This window comes from Tachypleus tridentatus, chromosome 13 (genome assembly GCF_004210375.1).
Source record: "Tachypleus tridentatus isolate NWPU-2018 chromosome 13, ASM421037v1, whole genome shotgun sequence".
NCBI lineage: Eukaryota > Metazoa > Arthropoda > Merostomata > Xiphosura > Limulidae > Tachypleus > Tachypleus tridentatus.
In genome coordinates this window covers 205,177,233-205,204,957 of record NC_134837.1, presented here as the reverse complement: position 1 = coordinate 205,204,957, position 27,725 = coordinate 205,177,233, and the positions used below count along the sequence as shown (strand labels likewise).

Sequence of the window (27,725 nt, the reverse complement as noted above, 5' to 3'; positions counted from 1 at the left end):
AAAAGAGGAGCAGCATTTGAAAATGATTCAAAACATTACTTATCCTGAGGCTCGAAAGTTGCTGTCCACCACTTTGTTCCACTACAGTGGGAGTGTAGGTGAATACCTCTGTGCTTCCAAAAGAATCATTCTCAAACCATATGAAACGTATTTTGGCCTTCATGATTAAAAAAGTTATTGAATCAACTTCAACACACATTCCTGTTCCTAACGTACATTCCAGCAAACCCCAAGATCCACTTCCTTTGATTCTGGGTATGGGCATTTCCTTGGGTACATCTTCTCCCATTCCAAGATGCAAAATGATCATTCTTTCACGTTCTCTTTTGCTGGAATCCTCTTCCAACAGCAAAGATCTGCCCAGTTGACCCAGGGCAGGATCTGCGGAGGTCAATAGACCTCCCTTTAATAAAGACGGTAAAGAAAAGGCATGGTCATAAACAGAAAGGCTCTCCACTCAATTTGCCTACACATAAATAAAAATGGCCACCTTGGTACAGTGGAACTGTCAAGGTTGACGTTCTAATTTCGATGACATCGAAGCACTTATTTCTTCCTACTATCTTATATGTCTTTCCCTACAGGAAACATTTCTGAAACCTGCCAATACAGTCACCTTTCGGTGGCTTTCTTTATGCAGAAATGACAGGCTATGCGATGGACGAGTGCATGTAGGGGTGGCACTTTCATTGATCAGGATGTGCCCACCCTGTCTTTGTCACTCAACACACCCTTAGAGGCTGTAGCCATCTGTATTTCTTTAGGTCATACCATCACTGTTTGTTCTCTCTACCTGTTGCCTGGAGAGACCTATGATCAATCAGACCTTGATGCACTCATTAAACAGTTGCTGTCTCCCTTTTTAATCCTGGGGGACTTTAATAGACATCATTCCTTCTGGGGAAGTGCTGATATTCATGGGAGGAGTCACTCTGAAGCGTGGAAGCTGGATCAAGCAAACTGGCCCTCTCTCACATCTCTTGCAGGACATGATCCTTCCATTGTCTGAAAGCCATCAGTAGATGACTGTGTAGCACCAGTAACTGAGTGTATTATATAGGCAGCTGCTCAATGTATTCCTAAAATCCCACACTCTCACACTGCATCGCTCTCCAGCAGGCCTGTGCACATGCTCGGTGGGTAAGATGTCAAAGCCAGAAGGATTCTTAGATTATGTTCACAACCAGCATATCTTTTACCACCAGTTACAAAGTCATATGGAACAAGATTCAAAAGGTCAGTGGGCAATATAATTCTGTCCCACTCTTGATCTTGCTCTCTGATGGCCAGGAAGTAGCTGATACCTGGAGCATTGCCAATACTCGGGTGAAAGCATTTGCCAGGTATCTAACGCTTCTGTTTCTTCCTCCACCTTCTAAGCCATCAAGACTCAGGCAGAGAGATCACCTCTTTCATATCAAACTGATTGTGTCTTTGACTATAATCGTCCATTTACACTGGTGGAACTCAAACTGGCCCATCATTGGTTTGGCAGTACATCATTTGGGCCTGATGATGTACACTGTGAAAACCAATTTTATTATTCTTACTACTGGTTACAACAAGCTTTGTAGAAATTAGATGTTCCATAAGACCATCTAGGTGCTTAACAAATGGTATTACTATATTATTATGGACTGCCTTTCATGAAATGTTATGAATAAGGCTAAAGGGTTTTTTGTCTTTCCCTGATGATCATCAGATTGAATAAATCAGTGACAGTTTGCTTTTGAAAACTTAGGGATCTTGTTTTTCACCTGTTTCCAGAGCATTGTTCCTCAGGACTACCCAGTGGACATTACCATCTCCCCATATTCTACTAGTGTAGCTAAGGAGTCCCTACCACACCTAATTTCCAGTCACTGAGTAAGTGGGCAGGGTGTTAGAGTAGGGTTCCATGGAAGCTGAGGCCACTCATACTGACATCTGGGAAAATCTCCAGAGATCTGAGGAGGATGGACCCCAACTTAGCTCCCAGCTCCAATAGGGTTCCTCCTAATCAGGTCTTTAAAGGTTTTCCCAGAGGTCAGTAGGAGGGGCCTTGGCTTCCAGGGGAACCTACTCATAATTCTAGTTCAGATTTGACACAAAACTATATGATTGGGGGTGCATGGTCCTTCTCTTTAAATAGTGCTGGTTTTGTATATTGTTTGTGGAAGGAGGTCCACTATCTCTTCATAACTTGAAATACAGAGCAATTCCATTCTAGGTCTTTGGTTGAATAAAGGTTTCATGTCCTCTCCATAATTCCAGGTTCAAGCAGAATACTCCTTTTTCAATTGGTTGAAGAGTGAGGATGATTGTTCATAATTCCAGATTGGATGAGTTATGTTCCTTGGGTTGAGTAAGGCATACATAATCCTGTCATTTTGATCCTGGAGTGTTGCCTTTTGTTCATATTGGTGTTGCTTGCTTACTTGTTTTGATTCCAGTGGTTTGAAACACATTACTCTATGGCTACAAATTTGGATCCAATCAAAAGTATATATATCTGTGACATTGTGATCTAAAAGCACTAGCCACTAATGTGGGAAATAGGGTTCAAGACTCTTAATTTCAACCCTGAGTTGTAGAATCTCGGCTATCTGATTTGTGCTGGCCTATAATGATTACTCATGTATCCTTTATGTAGAAATTAAGTTTCAGGTGAAGAGCATACCTGTTCTGGATGTAGTGTGGTCCCCCCACTTGTGTTCAACTATCTTGATACACTCCTGTGTAGATCATGCTTGCCCTGGCACCTCCATGTTATCAATTTGGGATTCTAACTATGTTGTCAACAGATGGTATGTTTTTGAAAGTTAACATTTTCATAAATTTAAAATGTATTTCCAATAATCCTTACTTCTGCTGACACTTTCCCACCCTGTCTCTCCACCGAGAGCTGGTGTAAGTCTCAAAAAAAGTGATTATATTATCTAAGAGATGTGCTTATATACAGTACCACAATAGAGGGAGCATTGAAGTGGGTGAAGAAATTTGCAAATCAGATATTGCCAGGAGCATGTGATACCAGTACTTTGATAGGCAAAGCTGATGTCAAAGAAAGCTATGTTGTGAGAGAGGTATTATTGGAAATACATTTTGGGTTTAGGAAAGTGTTAATTTTGCTAATCATATTTTGTCTTTCCTTGGAGAATACAGTTAACTGTCTCATTTATCGTGTGATTTTTCTTCTCTGTAGATTTGTTATTGCATGCCTGCATTTCACATCACGTGTTCTGAAGACATAACAAGGTGGGAACAATTAATAATGAAGAACAGTTTTGATATAGCTACAGGTAGAGTTTACATTGCCTTTTGTAGAACAGACTGTAAAGTGTTTGTTTACATTGATGTAGGAATAAAGTGGTGTGGGAAGTAATTTATGGTTTAGTGAGGATGTGATGTAGCATATACAGGGAAAAGCAACAGCATTTAGTGGAATGTTTGGAGGATTTGGGAACAAACCACAGATCTTAGGTTTTATTATAATGTCTTTAGACATTATTTTTGTTTTTGAAAATATTTTCTTGTAATTTTTTTCTTTTTACGTTATATCAGTTTTATTCAATGAGAAAACATCAGATAAGCCTTATTAAGTTTACAGAGCATGGTATTTATGACAATGTTCCAGTAAATCAAATCCATATTTATTAAATATTGTTCTTAAGTTTACCATATTTAAACAGTGCACATAAATAAATGAACTTGTAGGTTATTGATTTCTCTAACAAATATATTGTTACATAAACTGATGTATTAACATTTTGAAAAAAAGAACCAGGGTTACTCGTAAATTTTTATCAATTTAAGTGGTATGTTCTGCAACTTGTAGCTAAGAATTAAGTTGAAGAAAAAGGTTAAAGATCAAACTGATTGTATATCTGAAATGGAACTTTCTGATTAATAATCAATGAAAAAACTGAAATCCCAAGACAAAAGGATTTTTTTTTCATTAAGATTAATATAATTTGATTAACTGGGAAGTAAAAAATCAAGGGATATTGGCAGCACTCTGTTGTCAAGAAAGGACTAGAATAATTTACATTTAGTCATATTTTTTTCTTATCTGTACTTTACACAGTACTGGTATGCTTAAAAAGCTGCTTGATTTATTTTTTTTAACCTATAAATTATATTGTATTGATTTGACTAATGATGTTGTTACATTAGTGTTTAACTTACGGTAGGCTGTGTATGTTTGTGCTGTAGCTATTAGAACATAATAGACTAACAGAGTGATTCTTAAGATATTACAAAGCACTGTAGTACTGAACTCTTGCATTTTTGTGGGTGTTAATCTAATTTTATTTGTTTTTCTTCAATTATGATCTGTTTTATCAAATACTGATCCTCAGGAAATATTGTCTGTCCAATCAGATGATCTTGTTTTTTCCCCAAGTCCGTCAAGCTTGTGTTAATCTTCCACTAATGTGATATGTTTTATAGTATCATGCATGACTAGTCTCAGTTCCATAATTTTGTCTTGATCACTGCAGTTCTGTGTCATCAGATTTGTTTACATTATCTTAACGTAAGTCCAGCATGAGTGGTGTCCAGTTGTTAGTCTGTATTCTGCTGTGATCAGAAATGAGTTAAAACTAAGGGGCTAGAAGCAAACATTAATTGATATGTAACTCTACCAGTGTTAAATTGTTCCTGAGATATTATGGTAAGTTGCACTGCTTTTTAAATAATTTTGGTTAGTTTATCAGTGGATGTGAAGATTACAACACTTCCCAAAGACATTGTTTGTAACCGTAAATCTTTTATCGTGGTACCCCTCTGTCACTATTGTTTTGTTAGTCTGAAATCTGTTATATATCATACTTGTATTAGGAATATATGCTTCATACTAAATGTTTTTATATTATTGAGGAATAAATCAGTTGTCCGAGTTTGAAATGTTTCACTTAACTATCCTTATTTATAGTTATAAAATAATCAATTATGTGAAGTGTGGAGCAGTTGAAGATGAGTGAACACATGTTCTTATGTACTAACTTTATCTTGTTTTTTATCAAACTCGACCATTTTCGGATACTGGTGTTAGAATGCTTGCCAAGTTGTCAAAACAGCAAATGTGGAAACTCAGCTAATTAGGCATAGTAGAAGTGTAATACATTCTGTTTCAGGATCATTAAACTGACAGATAATGAAAAATACTGTTCTTTGATAAGTTTCTTAAAATATGTTGTAAGATCAGTTTATTGGGGAATATATTTAAATTGTTCATTTTTATTATATCATTATGGGGGGGTTACCTAAAACGTGTGAAGAATGGAAGACGTTTTTTTTTTTTTTACACGAACTACTTCCAGCAAACAAAGTTCAACAATCTCAAAAACTGGTAATCTCTTTGGTTTAGAACAAAATATACTTTAAAAATGTTGCAAATTTTGATTTCAAACTGTTACAGTTTTCTCTTATTGTTTTTATTATGTACCCAATTTTTGATATATTTCTGTGGTAATTCCACATGAGACCTTGTGATACTGCTAGCTTTAATTTAAATGTTTTTACTATCAAACGTTTAATACATTAAGACTATGTTGTTAGTTGCAATGTAGAATTAATTGTTTTTAAGATTTTTACCTTTTGATTTCCATTGTTATCAAAAACTATTCTTCAAAATGATCACTGACATCTGGTTCTAAAGTTTATGTAAGAGATCCACGAAATATGTTGAAGTGTTTAGAATTAGATATCATGTGCCCATAATTTACTTTCAACGATCTTTTGTCAAGTTATTTCTTTTCAGTTTTTAATCAAATCTCTCTCGATTTGTGTGGTAAAGTTTCCACTAGTCAATAATTATGTAACTAAGTTAGATAATGAAATGTTTTATATTCACACACTGTTTAAAGTTGTTTAAATATAGAACATTTATTTTAAGTTCTGATTGTTAATATTCAGATGGATATTTATAGAACTTAATTAGGTCAATCACTCAGAAGTACTCGCTAAAAATTGAAGTTAAATTTATATTGCCATAGTTACTTTAAAAGTGTTTGGTTGTGAACTGTATTTGTGAAAATTTGTAAGTTCTAAGTAAGACCTGTTTCTTTCAAAGTGTGTAAACATATAACAGTCCCCATCTTCCCAGTTTCTCAATTTTATGCTGACAAGTTAATATATTTCAAATAAAAGAATGAGTAAAAACCTATCTTTCATTTGTAAGAGATGCTATGTTACTAACAAAAAAGATTGAAATAAATTGTGTGTAATTTTCCTTAGTGTAACATTGATAATAATGACCTACTTATTTTCAGACATCACCAAGTTAGCATGAATGTGTTGGAAGATAACATAAAATAATGTTATACTTTTCTGTTAACTTATTCCTTTTGTTTTTCTTCAAGATGTTCATTTAGCAGTCTGCTTTGATTAAAACTATCAAGTCTGACTGCTCATTGTATGTTTTTATCATATTGTTTCTCTTACTGAATAAAGAATGTTCAATAAACTTACTTAAGGCAGAAGTAGTAACATGTTTTTTTCATTCCACTGAATATACTTGTACTTTCAATAATCCGATCAGTCCCATCCGTTGGTAGTGGTGACCATCTTCCTTCTAGTCCATCACTTTAAACTTCAGATAGCCCTCATGTATGCATTAAATACAATAAACAATGTTGGAAGTAACACATCCACATCTGCTGCAATAGAAAGGTAAACACGAGTATGTAATCATAATCTGCATGTTGAAGGGGGCAGCATTCAGTGTTGGAACATGTTTAACCATGTACAAGTATGTTGTCACTACACCTCTATTAGCATTCAGTGTCGTAGTATGTTTAACCATGTATGGGTATGTTGTCACTACATCTCTGTTAGCATTCAGTGTCGTAGTATGTTTAACCATGTACAGGTATGTTGTCACTACACCTCTATTAGCATTCAGTGTCGTAGTATGTTTAACCAATGTATGGGTATGTTGTCACTACACCTCTGTTAGTATTGTTTAAAGTTAATATAACACAGAGGAGTGAACTCTGAAAGGTTATACAATTACATTGTTTATTGTTGATAAAGAACTGGTCAAGAAATGCAGGCCATTGCACAGTTCCTGTTGTTAGTGATAAAACCATACTGTAGTCACTATTCTTCCAAGTTGGAGTGTTTGACTGGATTATGTTTTTCAAAACTTCTTTAATTCATAAACTTTTGTGATGATATCTGAACATTTTAATGTTCAGTTAGATTTTTCTGTTTGAAATAATATTCAAATCCACAAGTCACATGATAACAAAAGTTGTTATAGAGAGACAGTGAAGTGTTACATACTGGAACTCCTTTTTAACTTCTTAGGCAGTATGATACTACTAACAATATCTGTTTATGGGAAGGGTATCTAATAGCCTTTTCTAATTAAAATATTCATATATTCAAATGTTAAAGATAAGTTCAGGTTGGAGTGATCTCTTGTACTTAATGGTATTAGCAAAGCAAGGACTGTGGATCATCTTGAGATGTAAAGGTCATCCAGAAAAGACATGCAACAAACTGTACTACAAGATGGGTAAGTAAAACTTATTGTAACAGGTAAATTTAAGAACATGAGGGTAAGTAACAAGTCATCCATGTGTCCAATTGAATTTTTTTTTCAAGTAAACAACGTATGGTCAGAGGATACTTTAAAAAATTATAACTCAAAAAGTAGGTTGAACACCATCCTGATTTTTTTTGTAGATCATATTCAGAGATGTAAGAATATATGTTAAAAATCTGAAAAGGCTGAATAACTGGTGACATGGTCTATTTTTAGCTAAATTATAAAAAGTTGCATGCAACATTTTTTTACAGGAGATCTAATAGACTTTTAATTACAACAACTGCTGATTTATCAAGTGATATGTTAAAGGAAATTTGAAAACAAAATTCAGTTTTGTATCATATTAAGTCTTAGAGGTATGGCTTATTAAATAAACCAATATTTTTTTACGATTGAGTTTTCAGGTGATTTTACAGCCTCACTATGCTAATCCTAAGAGAGATAAACTTAGTTTGAGACCATTTTTGAATTCTGTGAGATTAATTCAGTCAGTATAGCAAATTTCAGCCTTCTACCACCATTACTCTTGCAGCTTTAAGCAGCCAAAGTTGCCCGAAAATGAATTCACCCAAAATAACAAAAAATTAACTAAATTTTACAGGGTTGTAAATCAGAAACTATTAGAGATATTGATCTAATCTTTGGCAGTTTTTCATTATGGGTAGATGAGCACATGTGAATTTTTTCAAGGCATTCTGTGGGGTTCACCTGGAAAATTTTCCAAAATCTGGATGATTTGACATGGAATGACCCAGCTGTGTTATGAAGGAAGTAGTGGTGTGTTTTGTACATGAAGGCAAGTACAACTGAACTTTTTACTGTGGGGAACTATGCTGCAAGGTCTACAGAAGCTTATTAATATAACATACACTATGTATGAAATAGAATAATCAATTTGTAGTTAGCCAATTTCAAACTTTAAATAACTAGAACTCTAGAGAAGGATGTTAGTGTGAACAAACAGTTTGTCAAATTTCAATTTTTTACAAAATATTAAAATGGCTAAACTACATGTATAGTATTTTCTTAGCTATTTGGAACCTTAATACACATTAACCATGATCGACAGATGGATGTATGTAGTTTGTTGAAATAAATCTTTCTTTTGTCAACAGATAAGTAATTTTAGTCGAAACTCCAAACGTGAGTTTAACAACTTAATAAAAGTAATAAATTTTTAACAATTAAACATAGATCATTAATTTAAATGTATTGAAGTTATGATTAGCTTCTATGTTGTTTGGTTGCAAAAGAACAACTAGTTTGAAAACAACTTTATTGGATCTGTTTCATTGACAGTTCAAAGTCATAACTCTCAGTATACTACAAATGACAAGAAGAAACTAAAGATAAAAGTCACAGCTCTAGGTAACAGACAGTTTAAAAACTTAAGTAGAAAACTACAGTATCTGAAAGCAGCCAAAATAATTCACAAACATATTAAACATCTGTCAAGTTATGACAATCACACTTAATTGTATGTGTTATATTTAATGTAAATAATTATGAAAATAGCATTTGTGTTGTTTTTGATAAGTACAACCATTCTTTCAACTGCCCTTAGTTCAAATGGATACTGATGTGCAGAAGTTCATTAACCAACACTATAAAGACTTGTTAACTACAATAGTATCTTACTGTCATCATATATTTAAAGAAATAAACTGTGGTATAAAAATCTTAAATGTTAATGGTACACTTTCACCACTTGACATTTTATATTTATATGACATGCAGAAATTACATTTCCTACTTTACAATCATATCAACTTTGTATAAAAAAATACTGTTCTTTTTTTCCAAGCTCTGTATAAAGAGTTAGTTTTCAATAATGTAGAACCTCTCTGTTTCAACTTCCAGGTTTACTTATTCTCCAATGAAATCAGCAAATGTAATATAAAAATTACAGATTTACAAACATTTATATACTATTGCTGGGATATTTTATTTTGTGTTTATTGTAATAAAATATCATGTAATTAATACCAATGTTTCATGAACATTTCAAAATTGCCTGCATTGCCAATGAGTTTTATATTTTGTGATACCAGGTTTTGTAATGTTCACATATACACAAACATCTGTTTTGTTTATGACTAGAAACAAGGTCTACAAATCAGAGAAATCAGATGGAACTCTGTCTGTCAGTACCTTTTTAAACATCCAAAAGGAACTTTTATGGTAGCAATAAAATGTGGCAGTGTAAACAAGATACATCACTAAAACTGATACTGTTACCAACTGCAGATTCACAGAAAACTTTTATTACATGTCATTTTTAAAATCTTTTTCTACTCTTGTCTAAACTGGACTGATTCTTTACAAAAGTTGTAAGATAACATTATAGTTGGTACTACACAATAAAACCCACTTACTGATGTATTTCTAAATACTTTATAGAAAACAGTTCCTTATAAATAATTATAATTCTAACTGATTACCATTTTGTATTTTCTTATAAATACTTTTGAACATGTGCCAGTATGTTTAACAATGGTAATGGTATTGTTAAAATCCAGGTGAACTCTCTGATTTTACTTCCAAGTGAGTGGTGTCTCATACCAGTGGAATTATAATGATACCAGAGGACAACCTTCCAGAAGCTTAGAACTGGGGATGCGAGGATCTTCCCATTACCCCACAAGAAAGAAAGAAGTGTTTTTCACAGGGTGGACCACAGATAACTTATCTGCATAAAGATCCACACTCATACACTGTTCGATGGATCACTACATACATACATACATACCTATATATTCATAAAAATGTAACAGTAATAAAGAGGGAGCAGAAAAAGGAAAATTTACCTCCACAGGGTCTTTCTGGAGAACGGAGAGAAACAAAACACGCAGATAAATTAAGCAGCAATGTTATACAAGTAATAAGACATAATTATGTATTCCACATTCTAGCCTGCACGATGTTATGCAGGAGCCATCAATGGTGAGAGGTATGAGATGATGAACTGGATGAGAGATGCCATTAAAAAATTAACTGTATCATCCAGAAACTTCACTGAGTGAATGAAATACCAGGCACGTGTGATACAGACTTGATACAGACCAGTCAATTGAAACGAACAAAGGATGTGGAAACAGCAGGAAGTAGCCAGACATCCATACAGTACAGAAATACAAATCCAACAAGTGTATCCTCCATGTGAGAATATCCTGAGAAATTGATTGGAAACAGACAAGGCCATAGCCAACCTAAAAAGAACAATACAAGAACATTGGTAGGTAACAAAAAGTCCATTGTGGAAACATCACAAGGACAGAAGGAACAACACTCAGAATTAGGAATGAGTACTTTGTCTATAGCCTTAATATCCTGGACAGAACGTACAATTTCCTCCATGTGTTAAGGATGAACAGGAGTTGGTGACAGGGGAAGCCCATGTAATTCACAGGTCTCAAAAGAGAGCCATTCGTATACAAAGTGGGTGAGTGCAGCTCACACCAGACTGAAAATAAGAGGAATGATAGAAAGTACTGTGAGGATGAGAAGAGGTTACCCTACGAAGCTGCAGAGAACAATAAGACTGAAGGGACCCTCTGGACTGAGAATAATGGGAAATCAAAGTGAGAGGAGAATACTGCTGAGGAGTTGGCTTAGATTATTTCCAATGGATAAGGAATTTCCCAACAAAATCTCAAGAAGGAGGGGTGTCAAACTGATAGAGGAGAGTCCAACAAGTATTCCAATCAAACATATCATACAAACAAAACAAAAAACATTGGTTAGAAGACTTTGGAAGATTGTAGAAATTGAGGTGAAGATGGAAAATGGGTGGGCATGATTTTCTCCCATGAAACTGTTGGAGATGCATTGTAGAGCCTCTGGAGGGTGAAGTGTGAACAGATAATAAAGGATCTGAAAAAGATGAAGACAAGCTGACTAAGGACAAGATACAGACAAGAAAGGAGACTCCAAACTGGGAGAAGAGATCCAAAGGACAAAACCTGAAAGAAGCACCTAGAACTAAGCCTTAAAGCTTCAGAAGAAAAGAAAGCTGGAGTTTTTATGATATCATGATAAAGAATGAGATAAACAGAAAATTTAAAACACTAATAAATTAGCATTTGCACATAAAACTTGTAAAGTAGTTAAACGGTAAATTAAGAAAGGTTTATAAAATTCAGCTTTTTCCATAACAATGGGCATTTTTATGAGCAAATGGTGAAACAAACTAACCATATCCCTGTCTCTTGTCACGTGACAAAAGGTAGCAGTGTGAACTTGAATATTGAGGGATGAAAAGATGGATCACGCAGCAGGGTGGCAAAAAACAACAGGAAACAGCAAAATATGAAATGGGGTTTCCCCATTCCTTTAAAACTCTGATCCTGGAAAAAGCAGGTTAAAATCATCAAAAGCAGGTTCAGGCTAAGCTGAAGTAACAGAAGTAAGGAGGTTTGGAATCCAGAATCAACCACCTGATAATAAAACAATAAAATCACTGACAATCAGACTGTCTCAGAATTCTAATAAAACAATTTCTTAATGAAAATAAACATGCCTGAAGCCAAGCATTACTGAGGAAAGAATGGGCATGAGAAGTGGGTCATCTTTTTGTTGGGGGAGGGTTATACTCTTTAGATGATTTACCCTATAGACTAGTAAAATACATTATGATGCACACGGGTGAGAACTTGTTCAAGGCTTGGTTCTCAAATACCTTGTTATTGGTACAAGGTAATTAGCTAACTATAATGTAACGAGATGAGTAGCATTTCTGAAAATAAAAAATAATTCATAACAAAATATTATAAACTATTTCTTTTTATGTTTCTTTTTCATTTTGATAGTTGAAATTTCTATGGAGTAGTATTGTATGCATAAATGCCACTTTTCCTTCAGTCATTTAAATACATCTAGAAGACAATAACTTCTTGTTTGACAATACCATGCCTACACCTCAAAGGCCTTTTTAATACTTCAAACTACTCCATACATTTATGTTACACCTGTAATGATCAGCTATATGTATAGAAATTAACAAGTTTTTCTTTCATTACTCTGTTGGGCCTGATAGTGCATTGTCCTGGTTGAACTTCTATATTGCCAATGTACAAGTTGAGGTTTTAACAAACACCTGACAATAAGTTAGGTGATGAAGTGACATCTCTATGGTAGTTGTGTGGTTTTTGTATCAATAAATACTCCATCACTTGCTATGCAAGTGAATAAAAATGGACCCCACTCTCATTGAAACATACAAGTTATTCTTTCATGTTGTTGGCAGTTATAATTATGAAAACATTATGGTGTAAAGATGCTACATAAACCAACATTTAGGATATAGATAATACTAGGTAATAAAGATGCTACATAAATGCACATTTAAGGTAAAGATTACACTAGGTTAAAAATATGTAACAATAAAGATGTTAGATAAATCCACATTTAGAGTAAATATTACACTAGGTAATAAACATGTAACAATAAAGATGTTACATAAAACCACATTTAAGATAAACTGTACCAGATAAATATGCTATGGTACATAGTTGAAGTTTGTACTGCCTTGGTATCTGGTAACTAAGTGGCTATGCCTAACAACTTTTAGGAAACAATTTACTTTCTTCTCTGCATAAAAGTTTGTACCTAAAATGTCCTTTACTGTTAACACACCTTGAGCTCCAAGACTATTTCATAAAAGCTGCCATAAATCATACAATAATGAAACTTTTGCTTATATGATACTGAAAAAACCTTTTAATTATACAATATGTAACCCACAACTTTGCAAAATTTTTACCCTGTGTGCATGTAGATTTGCTATACGGGCAACAGTTTTCCCGTTTTGCCTCCATTTCCCCATCCGAATGTACAAAAAAAATTGGGAAGCTGAATTTGCTGCGTGTAATGTAGCAAAATGAAGGTAACGAGATCAAATGCAGATTCAAGATTTATGCAGTTATAAAGCAATGAACAACATCATAAACAGTTCTGTATCATCAGTTTTTCAAATATCTGCTGAATATTTGAGAAAAATCTGTCATTTGTGACCAGAAATTGAGAAAAAAAAATTGGTAAAATGTTTTCAAAGTAGTGCTATTTGTCAACAAACACACAGGGTGTAGTTAGGACATCATGAATATGTCACATATGGATCTAATTGTTTTTCACAAATTACAGTTACAAAATGATGAATATCATTAGTAAAAGTTTTGTATTATAACTTTTTGAGTATCTAACCATTTTTCAGTGATAAACTGTCATTTGCAACCAAAAATTGAGAAAAAACATTGAAAAATGCTCTAAGTTTACAAACACATAGGACGTCATTTTTAGTTCTGGGTCGTGAGTTTTACAATCTACTGAATATGATTTTTCTCAAAACACTTAACCAACCTATTTATTCAGATTTATTTAGTTTGTAGATGTAGTTGGTAGTTTTGTTTTATATTGTGTAGTTTGTTTTTATTTGTGTGATACTATTATATTTTATGTACATGTTGCTTTGGGAATTCTAAAAAAAATTGAGTGTGTTCAAAAATCCAGTAGCTGATAAATTAGCATATTAAAAGTTCAAAAAGTAAAGGTAAACAAAAATCTATAACAAGTCAATCTAAGTCAGCTCAATGTAAACCATCAGTATCGCGATGAAAGGGAAAGCACTGAACGACAGTCCCAGAGGTTACAATTGATGCATTAACATGGCCATGAACGAAGCTTACTCAAAACTGAAGAAGAAAGAATGGTGCATTTACAACAGCAGAAGGGGTGAGACAACAGAAGATATACTTAGGTTGGTATTAAGTGTTTGTTTTGGATACTTTTGATGAATGTGTTCAAACCCACAGTTGTGTGTATTGGGATCAAGAACCCTGTGTACATCACAAAGTGTATCAATTTCCAGTGGAAAGAAAAACGCTGTTGCAAGAGTGGGCAGGTTTTATTAAAGCCTGAGAAAATTCCATCAGAGGTTTTATGTAAATTATTTGGTACCTAAAATGCTGCATCCAGATATAAAAATGTGTACAAATTCTTGACAGATATCAGGTCGTACAATAGTGCCCTTGCCATGGTCTTAATACAGAAGTGAATATGCCAGGTTTCAGCCCAACATTTAAGATACAGGGGCATATGTATCACATGGTGCTTCTGTTATTACTGAATGAGGGTGAACATCCAGAATTTTCAAATATACTTCTATGACACTGATCATGAGTTACAAAATCGTATGAAATGTGTATAATACTGAACAAGAACTGACTGATGAGTTACAAGTATTTTTCCAGGAATACAACCCATATATGCAATCATTTCAACAAGCTATTGATCTTCCTGCAGAGAATGGTAATCAACTGAAAATAGTGTTTTCTACCAACTGCTGGCACCCCAAGTGAGTACTGGTGCCACAGGTAATTGGCTAGTTCTAATAATTTCACCAATGTGTATAAATGTAATGTGTGTTTTCTTTTTGCAAAGCCATATCAAGCTATCTGCTGAGTCCACCTAAGGGAATTGAACCCCTGATTTTAGCATTGTAAATCCATAGACTTACTGCTGTACTAGCGAGGGCTGTATAAAGAAATTAGGTAAATCTCGTCAGTTATTCATACAGCACTTTTCTATCACAGTAGAATATAGTTTAAAGAAAGCTTAATATTATAAATACTAATGGAGAAAATGCACTGAGCAAAATCTACAAGTTCCATAAATGTTTTTCTTACATCAGTATCTTACTACTAAAGTACATGGAATCTACTGGACAATCACAGTGAAGATATTAACCTGTAGTTTTAAATTTTAGCAACTGAAGCCTAACTTTCTTTCTCAGATTCAACATTGTTTTTACCTTAATCACTTTTCTGTCGTTTACTTTTGTAATCTTTCCAAGCATCAGCAAGGTCTACAAAAACAAGTATCCCACCAAAGACAAGAAGGGTTCCTGTCCAGTGAACAAAAGTGAATGGATTTTGAAAATAAAAAATTGACAGAAGCAATGACAAAAACTTCCTGAGTGTAACAATTAATGTAACGGACAGGGATGATAATTCAGTTGTTATCCGATACACAGACCTAATACATATGTATCTGTAAGCTATATCAAGGAGTTTATGTGACTTTCAATTGAAGGAAGTGTACCAAACCTCAGTTAAATTTCACACTATTCTACTAAAACAAGATTTAAAAATAACTATATATTTAAAATAAGAATTAAAAATATATGTATTGTTAATGGACTTTACTTTTCCTATTGTCTAAAAATTTAACTTCTTTTTTAACTCATCCTGAAACATTTAAGAATATTTCCAAGTATTTTTATTATTTTGTTTAATATTCTCGAGAAAAAGTATAACTGTTTTGAAAAATAGATTTGATTTAAACTGAAACAAAATAACATAAAGGAAACTTGCAACAAGCCAAGTTAAGACTCTCGTATACAACTAGCGATCACCTTGTCGGTCGTCCGTGCAAAACTAGCGATCACCGTGCTAGTTGTCTGTACAAAACTTTTGATCACCGTGTTAATTGTCCATACAAAACTAGTAATCGTCGTGTTAGTTGTCCATACATCACTGGCAGGATCACAGTTGTCCTTATACAATAATAATCCAACCTCTTATCCCAAGCAAACATAACATATTTCCTTAATGACACACACCAAGTACAGTCATACAATAAAGAAATACTGCACTGAGTATTTCCAATACAACTAAAAAAGGATACTGTGTTATAACATTTCCAAGTAAATACAGCCATAACTTTGGAATTCCTCCAGCAAATGGAACTTGTACAGGTTCTACACACAAATAAAAAAATAAAAGTTATACACGTGTTTTCATTGTTTGTTTTTTTTATTTTTCATGCTATGCTACACAATGAATATCTGCATATAGCCATACCTAATTCTGGACTGAAACTGAACTACAGTGAAGGAACTAATCCAATAAGACACTCTTAGATTACTGACTGAACAATAATATTTGATCCATCATTCTTATAATACACCCACAACTTGAATGTGGAAAAAGTGGCAATGGAACAGGTACCATGAACTTCCAGATTCACAGTCCAGCCTAGTTGACCACTAGGGCTATTTCTGAATGAACCACAACAACACTTCTGATTGTTCTTTATTTATAATTAGCATTACAAGAAGTTATGATTTTCAGATGCATATAGAAATTATTTCACTGAAATAGTATTAAAATATAATTACTGTAAAGATATGTAAGAAATGGTCATACATGAGATACCACAGTTTAATAAATAGATTAAGGTAAAAAAAATGGATAGAAAGACCTTGTGTACTTCAAAAATATTTATCATACAAAATAATTAAAGAGCATTCATATCTCTTGGTTAGTTTAAAGTGCAGTGGGTATTCCCAGTCACTGGTGTTCTTTAACTGACAAAATTGGATTATTCACCAGAGCTTGCTTCTAAAACATGTCTAACAAAGAGACTGAATAAATTTTAATAAATATTATACTAAAGCACAAAGTTTGGAGACATGTTGAATGGAAAGTAAAAGAAACTTTATTACAAACAACTTTCTGATGATGATAAAGTTTGTTCAAATGGTTGCATGTTTGTAATAGCTTCCTTTCTTCAATATTTGTTTAAGCCATCTGTGGGTATAATCTATCTTTGGTGACATTTAACTGAATAAAAACCTGTGCAACATTACACATAATATAACAAACACATTTCTCAGAAATAGTGATGATCTCAATATCACATATTATTTATCTTCTATTTTTATTTCCTGAAAACAAGAAAGGATGTGTTCTTACCAGAACGACTGAAAATCACAGCATGTGTATATATATTCTCTGCTAGCAGCAGGAAGCCAGGCAGTGGAAGAGCATGCTAAAAGACAAAAAGCAGCAAATATTAACTTCAAAATACTATTCTTCCCAACATAAATATAATTTTATTTATTTTTCTGGCCCTCCAGTTCAATGTGTAAGTTTAACAGAGTAGATCAGAACCATGCTGATCACATCTAGGTTTAAGATTTTATATCAATAAAATAATTTGTTTTTCAAAATATTTTTTTTGGCTAGCCTCATTTTGATTTGGTTTACACGACCCACTCTAGCAAAGGTAAAAATAAAACAATACCAACCGAGTAAAATAATGCTTCTCTTGGATGTTTGCCAAACTTTTTGTACAAGATCTCTTGATATATTCCCATATATGCTGACACAAACAGTGCAAATGTCAGTAATAACAAACCTAAGATGAATAAACCAAGTTAAAGAAGTGCAGACTAGTAACATACACCTTAACACTGACATTAGGGTAAAAACACAGAAGCAAGTAATCTGTTTAACAACTGGTTATAAGAACTTATGTAGAAGATTGTGGGATAAAAATGTTGTGACAAAAAGTCAAATCATTTAAAAACTGTAAAACACACAGTTAAACAGCTGTTCGTCTTACAATTATTTTAAAACACGCACACACACAAATATTTTGTTCAGGAAAAAAGAAAATGAGATTGATATATTAGCAGAGATGTAAAAAGGTCCAGGGCAGCCCATATATGCCATATTAAAGAACAAGTAATCCTAAGATAAATCATATCTTTGAGAAGATGGAGTTCTTGTACTTCAAGCTTAATATTAAAATATTAACTACTTAGTACATGAGCATAAAACATACCACAGCTACTAACCTCTCTTTACAAAGACTTAAGTCCTCAATACACATTCAAATCCAGAATATTTGTTGTTACCATAATAAAACAAGGTGAACACAGTTCCAAAGTCTTGCTATTCCATTGCAAACTCAATTAAAATCTTTAAGACTTTTATTTATAATAAACATCGTGAGTAAAAAACTATCCCTTTCCTTTAATTAATTATCACGTTTCATTCTTTTTTCCCTTCAGCCCTTAGAGAAGATAAACACTGTACTAAATTAACTTTCAACATCTTTGTATCAGCTGACATATTACATTCACATCTTTACAATGTTGTTTTAATAACCACTGAGAATGAGATGCTGTTAGGCTTTACTTAAAAATGTAAACATATTTTGACACAATAAGCTTTTATAGACTTTCTTTTTACTCCACTAAAACCAAATAGTTTTATACAAACCAATGAGCCAAAACTGGAAGTGCTCAAATGTGGATTCTTCATTTACATTCACTTGGTTTGTTTTCTGAATAGAAGTAAAACATGAAGCAACACATACATATCAATGTATAATTCTCATAATAAATATATTTAATAAACAAATAAATTTCAATAAGTTTAATACATTACACATTTAAACAATACCGTTTATGAAAGTAAAGGAAAGAATGGCATATAACTTATATTCATATAACTTATATTCTACATAAAAACTTAAGTTTTATTCCAAGCAAAACAACTATACTTTTTTCTCTTCAGTAATGATCTCAGTAAACGACAGATTAATGGTTTCACATACAGATGAGGACTTTTAAAATTGTTGCTATGTTAAAAACACTTACATCTTTTCTCGATGCCACTGTACATATACTTATTCCAATGGTTATCATTCCCACAGCAATGAACTTTTTTAGTTTATAACTACAAAAAAAACAAATTATTATTTCTAACCAATCACAAATTGTTCCTCACAGCTCTTATGAATTCACCAATCAAAAAAAGATGTTTAACATCACTAACTTAATCTATCTTGTTTACATTGTTTTAAACAATTGATATCAGCCATCCTTACATTTACTACTTTTTTTTCAACAATTTTTTCTTGTTTTTGTTATTTGGTTTTTCAACAGACATAGGAAAGTTTTAATTCATGCCTCCCTGTACTTAACATTTTTTGGGAACACCAATTTCTGTAAAAAAAAATAACTTCAATGGATAATGAGGACAATTTACATTGAAATTATTATTTTTAATTACTCTTAGTTATTAATAATATTTATGAAAGTTTCAAACTATGTCATCTCAGTGAAATTGTTTGACACCAACAAATTGTTTGGCAACAAGGGTGTGAAAAGAGGCAATGCTACCTGTTGTTTACTCAGACAGAAAAAGTGAGAAATACTGAGCAGGCTCAAAGGTGTTTTATTTTGTATAATAATGTTTGTCAAAAACTAGTTTTACTTTAAAAATTGACCTGTACACAATGTTCTACTGATCTAACCTAATATAGTGTACAAGACTACATATTTATTATGTCATACATGAACTAAAGTCTATTGCATAAATGTTATTAACTATGAAGCTATTTTTTGTATAAGTGTGTGTATTACATTCCTAACTTTTCACACTGTTGTTAACACCAAGAAAGACAGAGGATTCAGTTCCTTAAAAAGGAATGTAATACACCATTTTAATATATTTAATACATGGTGTATCTTACCTAAAAATACACAGATTTCATGCATAATTCTACAATATGTATACAAACTTTTTGTAACACAATTGTCTAGTTAGTGGTCTAAGTATAGATAAAAAGTATAACTTATTTATATAATTGCTGAACAGAATTTAGATTGGACTTTACTAACATTGATTTACTTTTTATACACATATAAAAAAAGATAGCCACCAACAAAGTTTATAATAAAGTTAATATTTCACCAATATCTTCTTTCAGTTGTTGTTACAAGTAATAGAATTTAATATTAGCCTAATTTCTACAGATGTTTATAAAGTAATAAAAATCTTGCCTTCTCTTCAAGATGAACATTCCTAAAACCATATTAGCAATCAATGAACCCTGAAAACAAATAAAAGTTCATTATTTCTGAAATCACTAATTAATCAAGCTTTTATGATTATTTTTTGACTGGTCCATAAGCCAAAAAGAAACATTTTAATGGACATGTAACACTTTTTGTTCTAATTCCTATTAGCTTACATTTATACATAGAATAACCAGAAATTTCAAAATTATTTACATTAAACATTTAGCTCTAATTTTTAATTTAATCCATCCTTGAAATTAACTTTTATTTTCAACAAATAGAAGTTTGATATTTTCAGCAAGGTTGTCATCTCTAAATAGCATAATTCAACTTATAATAACTGATGTTTTTTTTCCAGTGCTTTCAAATGGTTAACAAGCATTGAGCACAGTTCAAAAACTTGTACCCAAAGTGGGTGATGTTTATCTTTTTTAGTAGTGCATCAATGCTGATTGGAAGCATAAGGCTTTGTATAATTAGCAATGGACAATGTAGTTTCATAGATTGGTATTTGATAATCTAGTTAATTGTTTACTCACAAAAATTGGATGTCGTGCAGGGTACCTTAACAAACCTTTCCTGATGAGTAAGAACTTTTTAATAAACTGTCAGAAGCAACTGATATACTTACCCTTAATTTAACTTATTTTATATTAAATATGGAATGTATTAACTTGAAACTGGTCGAATTTCCACCTAAAAGTCACAACCCCTGACTCACCAGTTTGTTAAAAATCTAAACTTGTAAAATGTTGTGTTTAGATAAAAGATGGCACCATCTCAATTAAGATACTACATTGTCAAAATCCGAAAATATAAACAAAATTATACCATGTGATAGTTATACATCTGAGCTGCCATGAAAAACAAAAGAATGAAGTAGTGTTGATTAAATTTTACCATCTTACTTTATTGTAAACATTCTGCTGATAATTTATAGTTATAATGGAAAAAAATTGTACCTAAAAGTGAAAACACAAACATCACCTCCAAAGCTTGAATCAAATCTATCCAATTAGAGGAATTATCATCCAAAAGTGAAATTCATGATATTTTTATGGGAAAAAGCAGTAGTGTGCCAATGTTGAAAACAGTAGGTGAGAAATGTACTACTGACTAGCAGTTTTAGGCATATGAGACTCGTGTAATTACATGTTCGAAGCAGTCTCATAACACATTGAAACTAGCCCCACAGAATATCTAAATGCCAAATTACCTGAGGAGTCTTGCTTGTAAAGGAAATAACTATAGATTACTTTTTAATATTTTTATCAACTTAAAACATAACTTTATATTTGAAAATAGATTATCATATGTTGACAATACAGTTCTCATGTGTCTTTTTTCTCACATGATTATCACTGATTTTATTCCCACATTATTTCAAACATTCTAATGTTCTGTTTCTGCAGACGTACAAACAATGCCAGTACTTGTTACAGCACTCAATATCTTAAGGTAACTAATGTTTTTAAAATATGAAAGTAATTATGGTTTTCTTTTAACAGTATTCTTGTAAACTATGCATTTTCAAATTGAGACTTGTAAGTAATACAATTATAACTTTACAGGCCAATGTTTACCTTCATAGAAATACTTACAATAAATAAATCATAAAAGCATGAACCCAGAATCTGAGAAAACTTTGAAATACATTAGTATGTAAGACATATGACATTCACTGATATAGAAATGTCAAGTATGTAACACGTGCGAATCATAGAGAAATGTCAAGTATTTAACACGTGCGAATCATAGAGAAATGTCAAGTATTTAACACGTGCGAATCATAGAGAAATGTCAAGTATTTAACACGTGCAAATCATAGAGAAATGTCAAGTATTTAACACGTGCAAATCATAGAGAAATGTTACACACACCACGTATGAATGTTACAGAAATGTTACACACAACACGTATGAATGTTACAGAAATGTTACACACAACACGTATGAATGTTACAGAAATGTTACACACAACACGCATGAATGTTACAGAAATGTTACACACAACACGCATGAATGTTACAGAAATGTTACACACAACACGATGAATGTTACAGAAATGTTACACACAACACGCATGAATGTTACAGAAATGTTACACACAACACGTATGAATGTTACAGAAATGTTACACACAACACGTATGAATGTTACAGAAATGTTACACACAACACGTATGAATGTTACAGAAATGTTACACACAACACGTATGAATGTTACAGAAATGTTACACACAACACGTATGAATGTTACAGAAATGTTACACACAACACGTATGAATGTTACAGAAATGTTACACACAACACGTATGAATGTTACAGAAATGTTACACACAACACGTATGAATGTTACAGAAATGTTACACACAACACGTATGAATGTTACAGAAATGTTACACACAACACGTATGAATGATACAGAAATGTTACACACAACAACATGCATGAATCATAGAGAAATGTTACACACAACACGATGAATGATACAGAAATGTTACACATAACACGTATGAATGATACAGAAATGTTACACATAACACGTATGAATGATACAGAAATGTTACACATAACACGTATGAATGATACAGAAATGTTACACATAACACGTATGAATGATACAGAAATGTTACATAACACGTATGAATGATACAGAAATGTTACACATAACACGTATGAATGATACAGAAATGTTACACATAACACGTATGAATGATACAGAAATGTTACACATATAACATGTATGAATGATACAGAAATGTTATACATATAACACGTATGAATGATACAAAAATGTTATACATATAACACGTATGAATGATACAGAAATGTTACACATATAACATGTATGAATGATACAGAAATGTTACACATATAATACAGAAATGTTACACATATAACACGTATGAATGATACTCATGTTTTTTTATAACTAAATTTATTTTTTGAAAAGCTAATCTTCTTTGTTTCAGGGTATTTTGTTATTAACAAAAGATGAACTGTCAATTATACCACTGTTCATGAAATAATTACAACCTTTTGTTATTCATGTGATTTTGTATAAAAATGAACTGATGGTACATAGTTTGGAATAAACTAACAACTAGGTAAACTAAGCAGCACTCACCGATTTGAAAATCATGTGTAAAGGCATTGAGATGTTGAAGTTCAGTGCATAATTATTTGATACACTGACAAGGAAAAACATGACAACAAGAGATGCGTAGCAGCTGAAAATGAAGTTACAGTTAATTAACAATTACTTGTAGTTAATTAATAAATAATTAATATATTTTCCAAACATATAAACCTACAGAAGTATCACTGTTAAACCTTTTTAATAAATAATGTTCAATTTACAGTGCAGTATATTGTGAGGATTTTCTTTCCACAGGATAGAGGGGCACTACCCCTGTCATTGTTTGTTTTTTACAGATTTTTGGGTTTCATTTCTAAACAAAAACATTTGGTTTCAAAAAAGAAAAATCTTTCCTTAAAACAGTGCCAGTTTATATACAGTTGTACAAATATCTTATGGAATAGTACAATACTATGTTCATAAACCTACTGCATCTTAAGAACTCACCTGCCTCTTTCTGCATCAACTGCCAAATACATTCTCCCTGCCCCATAAAAAAAGTATGAAAGAAAACCCATGATATTCGTTAATCAAGTTGTATGAAGCAAAAAATGGACAAAATATACTGAGTCCAATTATGCAATTCAAGGGTCAAATTTACATTCTTAGCAAATATTAAAACTAATTTATAACATACATTCTATTTCCTGTTTTTGATTATCATACATGAAACATTTCTGTATCAACTTTGATTAGCAGGGTAAAATAATTAACTCAATCTACACTCACAGTTCTTACTTTGTGAAAGTATTACAAATACACAAAAAATGAGAAAATTAATTGAATGCCAGTTTGAATCTGTAACATAAAAACTGGAAAAGATAACACTGGTTTATATTTAATAAATACCTTAGAGTAGATCTGAACAATGAAATACCCATTATCCCTAAATGCACAGTTGTGAGGTCAAAGTGTGCATGTCAACCTTTTGCAGAGTGATTAATTACTCAATTTGCCCTTTATTGTTGGTTTGGCAATGGTTCATGGTATATGAAAATAAATATATATATAGGGATAATAAAAAATATACATATAGGTTTTAAAGAGACCAGAGGCTATACAAACACAATATACAAACTGCACAAAGGCTAAAAACACTTTGCATGAAAATTACTTTCTACTCTAAGACATGAATTCACAGACAAATCCTAAATACAAAGACATGTAGCACATACAATTTCCTGTGTACAACAAACATGTATATTTTACTAAAGGCCACAGTTTGTGTAGATACAAGCAATAACTTGGTATAACTTCTTCCACACATAGTATCAATCCACTGCACATTCAATTAAACTGAAATGCCTTCCATAAAGTTTTCAAACATGAAACTTTCTTCACGTATCTTATCTACAGCATATTATTTCTCTCTTTTTATACACACACAAATTACTTCCCAGAATTTACTGAAATATTATATGTATAAAATAGTTTTTCAGTAATGCTCTTTTGTTTCATCTTTTATTTATGCATGTATATTTATTCTATAACATCAGCCCTTTATAATATTTAGTGAAACTGATTTCACAAAAGTTGTTAATTTTGTTCATAACATACACAAGTAAGGAAAGTAAATAAAAAACCTGAAAAATCACTCCTGTCACAAAAATACCAAACATATCATAACATGTATTTTAAAAGTTTTGAAATTTATCAGATACCCGAGTAACCACCCATCCCACCTTATAGGAAACATAAAGAACCAAATTTTTTATTAAATATACTGACAACAATTACAGATATATATTCAAAACATGTACTTTGGTTCATGTTCAAAGATAGAGAGAAAAAGAAAGTTTACTTTAGGTACATACCTCAAAGGAATAACAGCTTTTTTTGTACAAAACTTGGTGGAAAAAATAAATCCTTCTACAGCTATCACCAAAAACTGTGCAAAGGTAATGATATTTCCACTTCCAGGTGCTTCACTGTAAATTTATAAACAACTTCAAATCTGGATGGTAGTAAAACCATTTGAAAAATGTAAAAGAAAACATGAAGTATTTACAAACATTGAAAGTTTTTGAATTCTGTAATTCTAAAACTTAAATTTCAACAACTTTTGCATTTTTCCAGTTTCTTATTTTACATTATTAATAAGAAAAATTAATTTAACCTAATTTAATTTATCCAAATTAAGAAATTAAAAAGATTCAAATATATTTTCACTGATAAAAAAAACAACAAATGCTCAAAATGCCACAAGCATTCTCAGGCTACTTCAGAGTGTCATATTAAATCTACAGAAAATTTTAGAATATATCAGAGGAATTTGGAATATTAATTTCTCTAAATCCAATTACACCTATAAAAAGTGCCACTGGCATCAGATGAAACTTCAACTACAATATTGATATAATAAATCTGGGCATTATACAATTTTAAATTAAGCCATTAATGCCAGATGCATCAGAACTGTTTTTAGTTGAATATTATAATGATATTTAATAATGTTTGAATATTTTTCATAACTTTGATCAATCAGCATTTCACTAAATTATGAGGGATTTTCATGATCTGAAAAACAATATTTTAATTCAGACTTCTAGACCTACCTATCACCGATTGATTTCATTAACATTAAAAGCTCGCAATAAAATAAAAGTTCAAAACATTGTGAAAACTCAAATCACACACACACACACACACACACACACACATATATATATATATATATATATCCACATGTGACTTATCTCCTAAGTTCAAACTTAAAGTTTAGACTAAATTAACATACATTTTTATAGAACTATTATTTGTAAACAGTTTCTTGTTCACATTGTTCTGTAACATTTGAAACAGACTTCTGTTCAAAGCACGTGAAATATGCAGCTCATAATTAAAAATAAATCTTGTAATAACTATTATTATGCTCTTACTTTTAAAGAATATAATATATTATTTTATCAGTTGATTTTCCTTACAATTAAAAATATTCTTAGTTGTAAACCAAATATTTCATGAGGTTCAATTAACTTAGTTACAAATTCAAACACTATGCTAAAACAATCTCTGTAACAAAAAATTTTTAAAAATTACAAACAGAGATAATAAACACACTTATGATACAGTACACTTAATGAAAATAACATGAAAGAATTAGAATATACATTTCATATGAAACAGAAAAACATTAGGTCCATGTTTCACGTACGACTCTATATTTAATGCTCTAAAGCTTTATACAATCATCCATAACAACTAACACTACACATCTCTGACAGTGTAAATTTAGAGTAACCTGACATCCCAGATAAATTATCTGGCACATTACTCATAATTTTTGTATTTGTTTCTGAAGATAAAATATAAATAACAAATTTAATACCAGAACCATAGGAACTAACACACCTAAAATACTATGATGTACATCTGACACTACTAATTCAAATTTAAATCACACTAGTAAAGTGAACAAAAACAAACAGCAAATTAAAACCAAAGTACTAAAAAAAATGTAAATCCAATAAGGTTTAAGAAAGCTCACAATAATAATACAGGTAAGACTTAGAATAGGTATTAACAGTAAATATTAATAATAAATACAACAGTCAAACTAATTATCAAACATTAATGTAACTTATCCATTGCTGTATTGTTAAAACTTTCTGGGGAATTTTTATGTAGCTTTTATTAAGTACAATTAACAATAGTTACCATACTACTGTTTTTTATTACTTTAAACAATTTCTTAAAAGGTGAAGAAATTAAAAGTTTTGAAAGTCTGTGGTATCCTATAAAATTTTAAATCCATACCTAGTAGAAAAAATCAGTTTCACTTCTCACAAAGTTAAACTAATTTGATATTCAAATGCAGTAGGAATAACCTAATTTGTGAAAAGTGCAAATAAGTGTACAAGTTCTATCCACAAAATATTGCAATGTTGATATAATTCTAACATACTCAATGAACTAGATATTGTAAATATTTTAAAATAACTTATTTTTAGCACTTGTGTATGGAAATAAAGTGTATAGCTTTAAAACATTTTACTGAAAATTTAAATTTAAATGTTTAATTTACAATGGCAAAATCTAAGTAAAATGCTTTGTTTTTAGTAAAAGAGCATTATTTCACTGAATCATGATGGATAAATCTCGTTTTGTGTCTAACAAACTCTAAATAATATTAATAATATACTAATAGTAGTAAAAAATAGGGTGACAGAAACACTTGAATGTTACCTCGTAATAAGTTCCAGAAATACAACATTGCTACAGCAACCAAAGTACACGAGTATTAAAGGAATGACAAATACCATTGTGAAAATATTTTTGACCAGTAACTTTTCAACGACACTTAAAGTTTCCGCTTCCAAAATTACACTAAAAATATTGTTTCCACACCATAGGTGTGCCAATCTGACAGTACTGGTCATTTACGTGGATATACAGC

General features: G+C 31.7%; 3 protein-coding genes across 20 annotated transcripts in view; 2 read left to right on the top strand and 1 right to left on the bottom strand.

Moving 5' to 3' along the window:
• LOC143240403 (3'-5' RNA nuclease TATDN2-like) overlaps positions 1-11,511 on the top strand; it is a 20,271-nt gene extending 8,760 nt beyond the window's left edge. For 15 of the 18 annotated variants that reach the window (XM_076482758.1, XM_076482764.1, XM_076482759.1 and 12 more), the window contains 3 exons: positions 3,185-3,281; positions 7,427-7,504; positions 8,228-11,511. In XM_076482758.1, coding sequence (XP_076338873.1) covers positions 3,185-3,281; positions 7,427-7,504; positions 8,228-8,277 — 225 coding nt within the window. In that variant the 3' untranslated portion in view covers positions 8,278-11,511. Of the gene's footprint in view, positions 1-3,184; positions 3,312-5,035; positions 6,468-7,426; positions 7,505-8,227 lie in introns of those variants that run through there. The other 3 variants (XR_013021750.1, XM_076482770.1, XM_076482769.1) reach the window with 3 other exon arrangements.
• mRpS33 (mitochondrial ribosomal protein S33) overlaps positions 1-27,725 on the top strand; it is a 321,652-nt gene that overhangs the window by 279,255 nt on the left and 14,672 nt on the right. The gene's annotated exons all lie outside the window — the stretch shown is intronic.
• Efr (ER GDP-fucose transporter) lies at positions 8,797-27,725 on the bottom strand. Its single transcript, XM_076482753.1, has 10 exons — positions 27,515-27,725; positions 25,144-25,257; positions 23,318-23,420; positions 20,172-20,221; positions 18,984-19,062; positions 18,604-18,667; positions 17,625-17,734; positions 17,290-17,365; positions 16,220-16,292; positions 8,797-15,583 (listed from the first exon to the last, which is right to left on the bottom strand). Exons 1-10 carry the CDS (start codon positions 27,706-27,708, stop codon positions 15,346-15,348), a joined length of 1,101 nt encoding a protein of 366 aa, XP_076338868.1. The 5' UTR covers positions 27,709-27,725; the 3' UTR covers positions 8,797-15,345.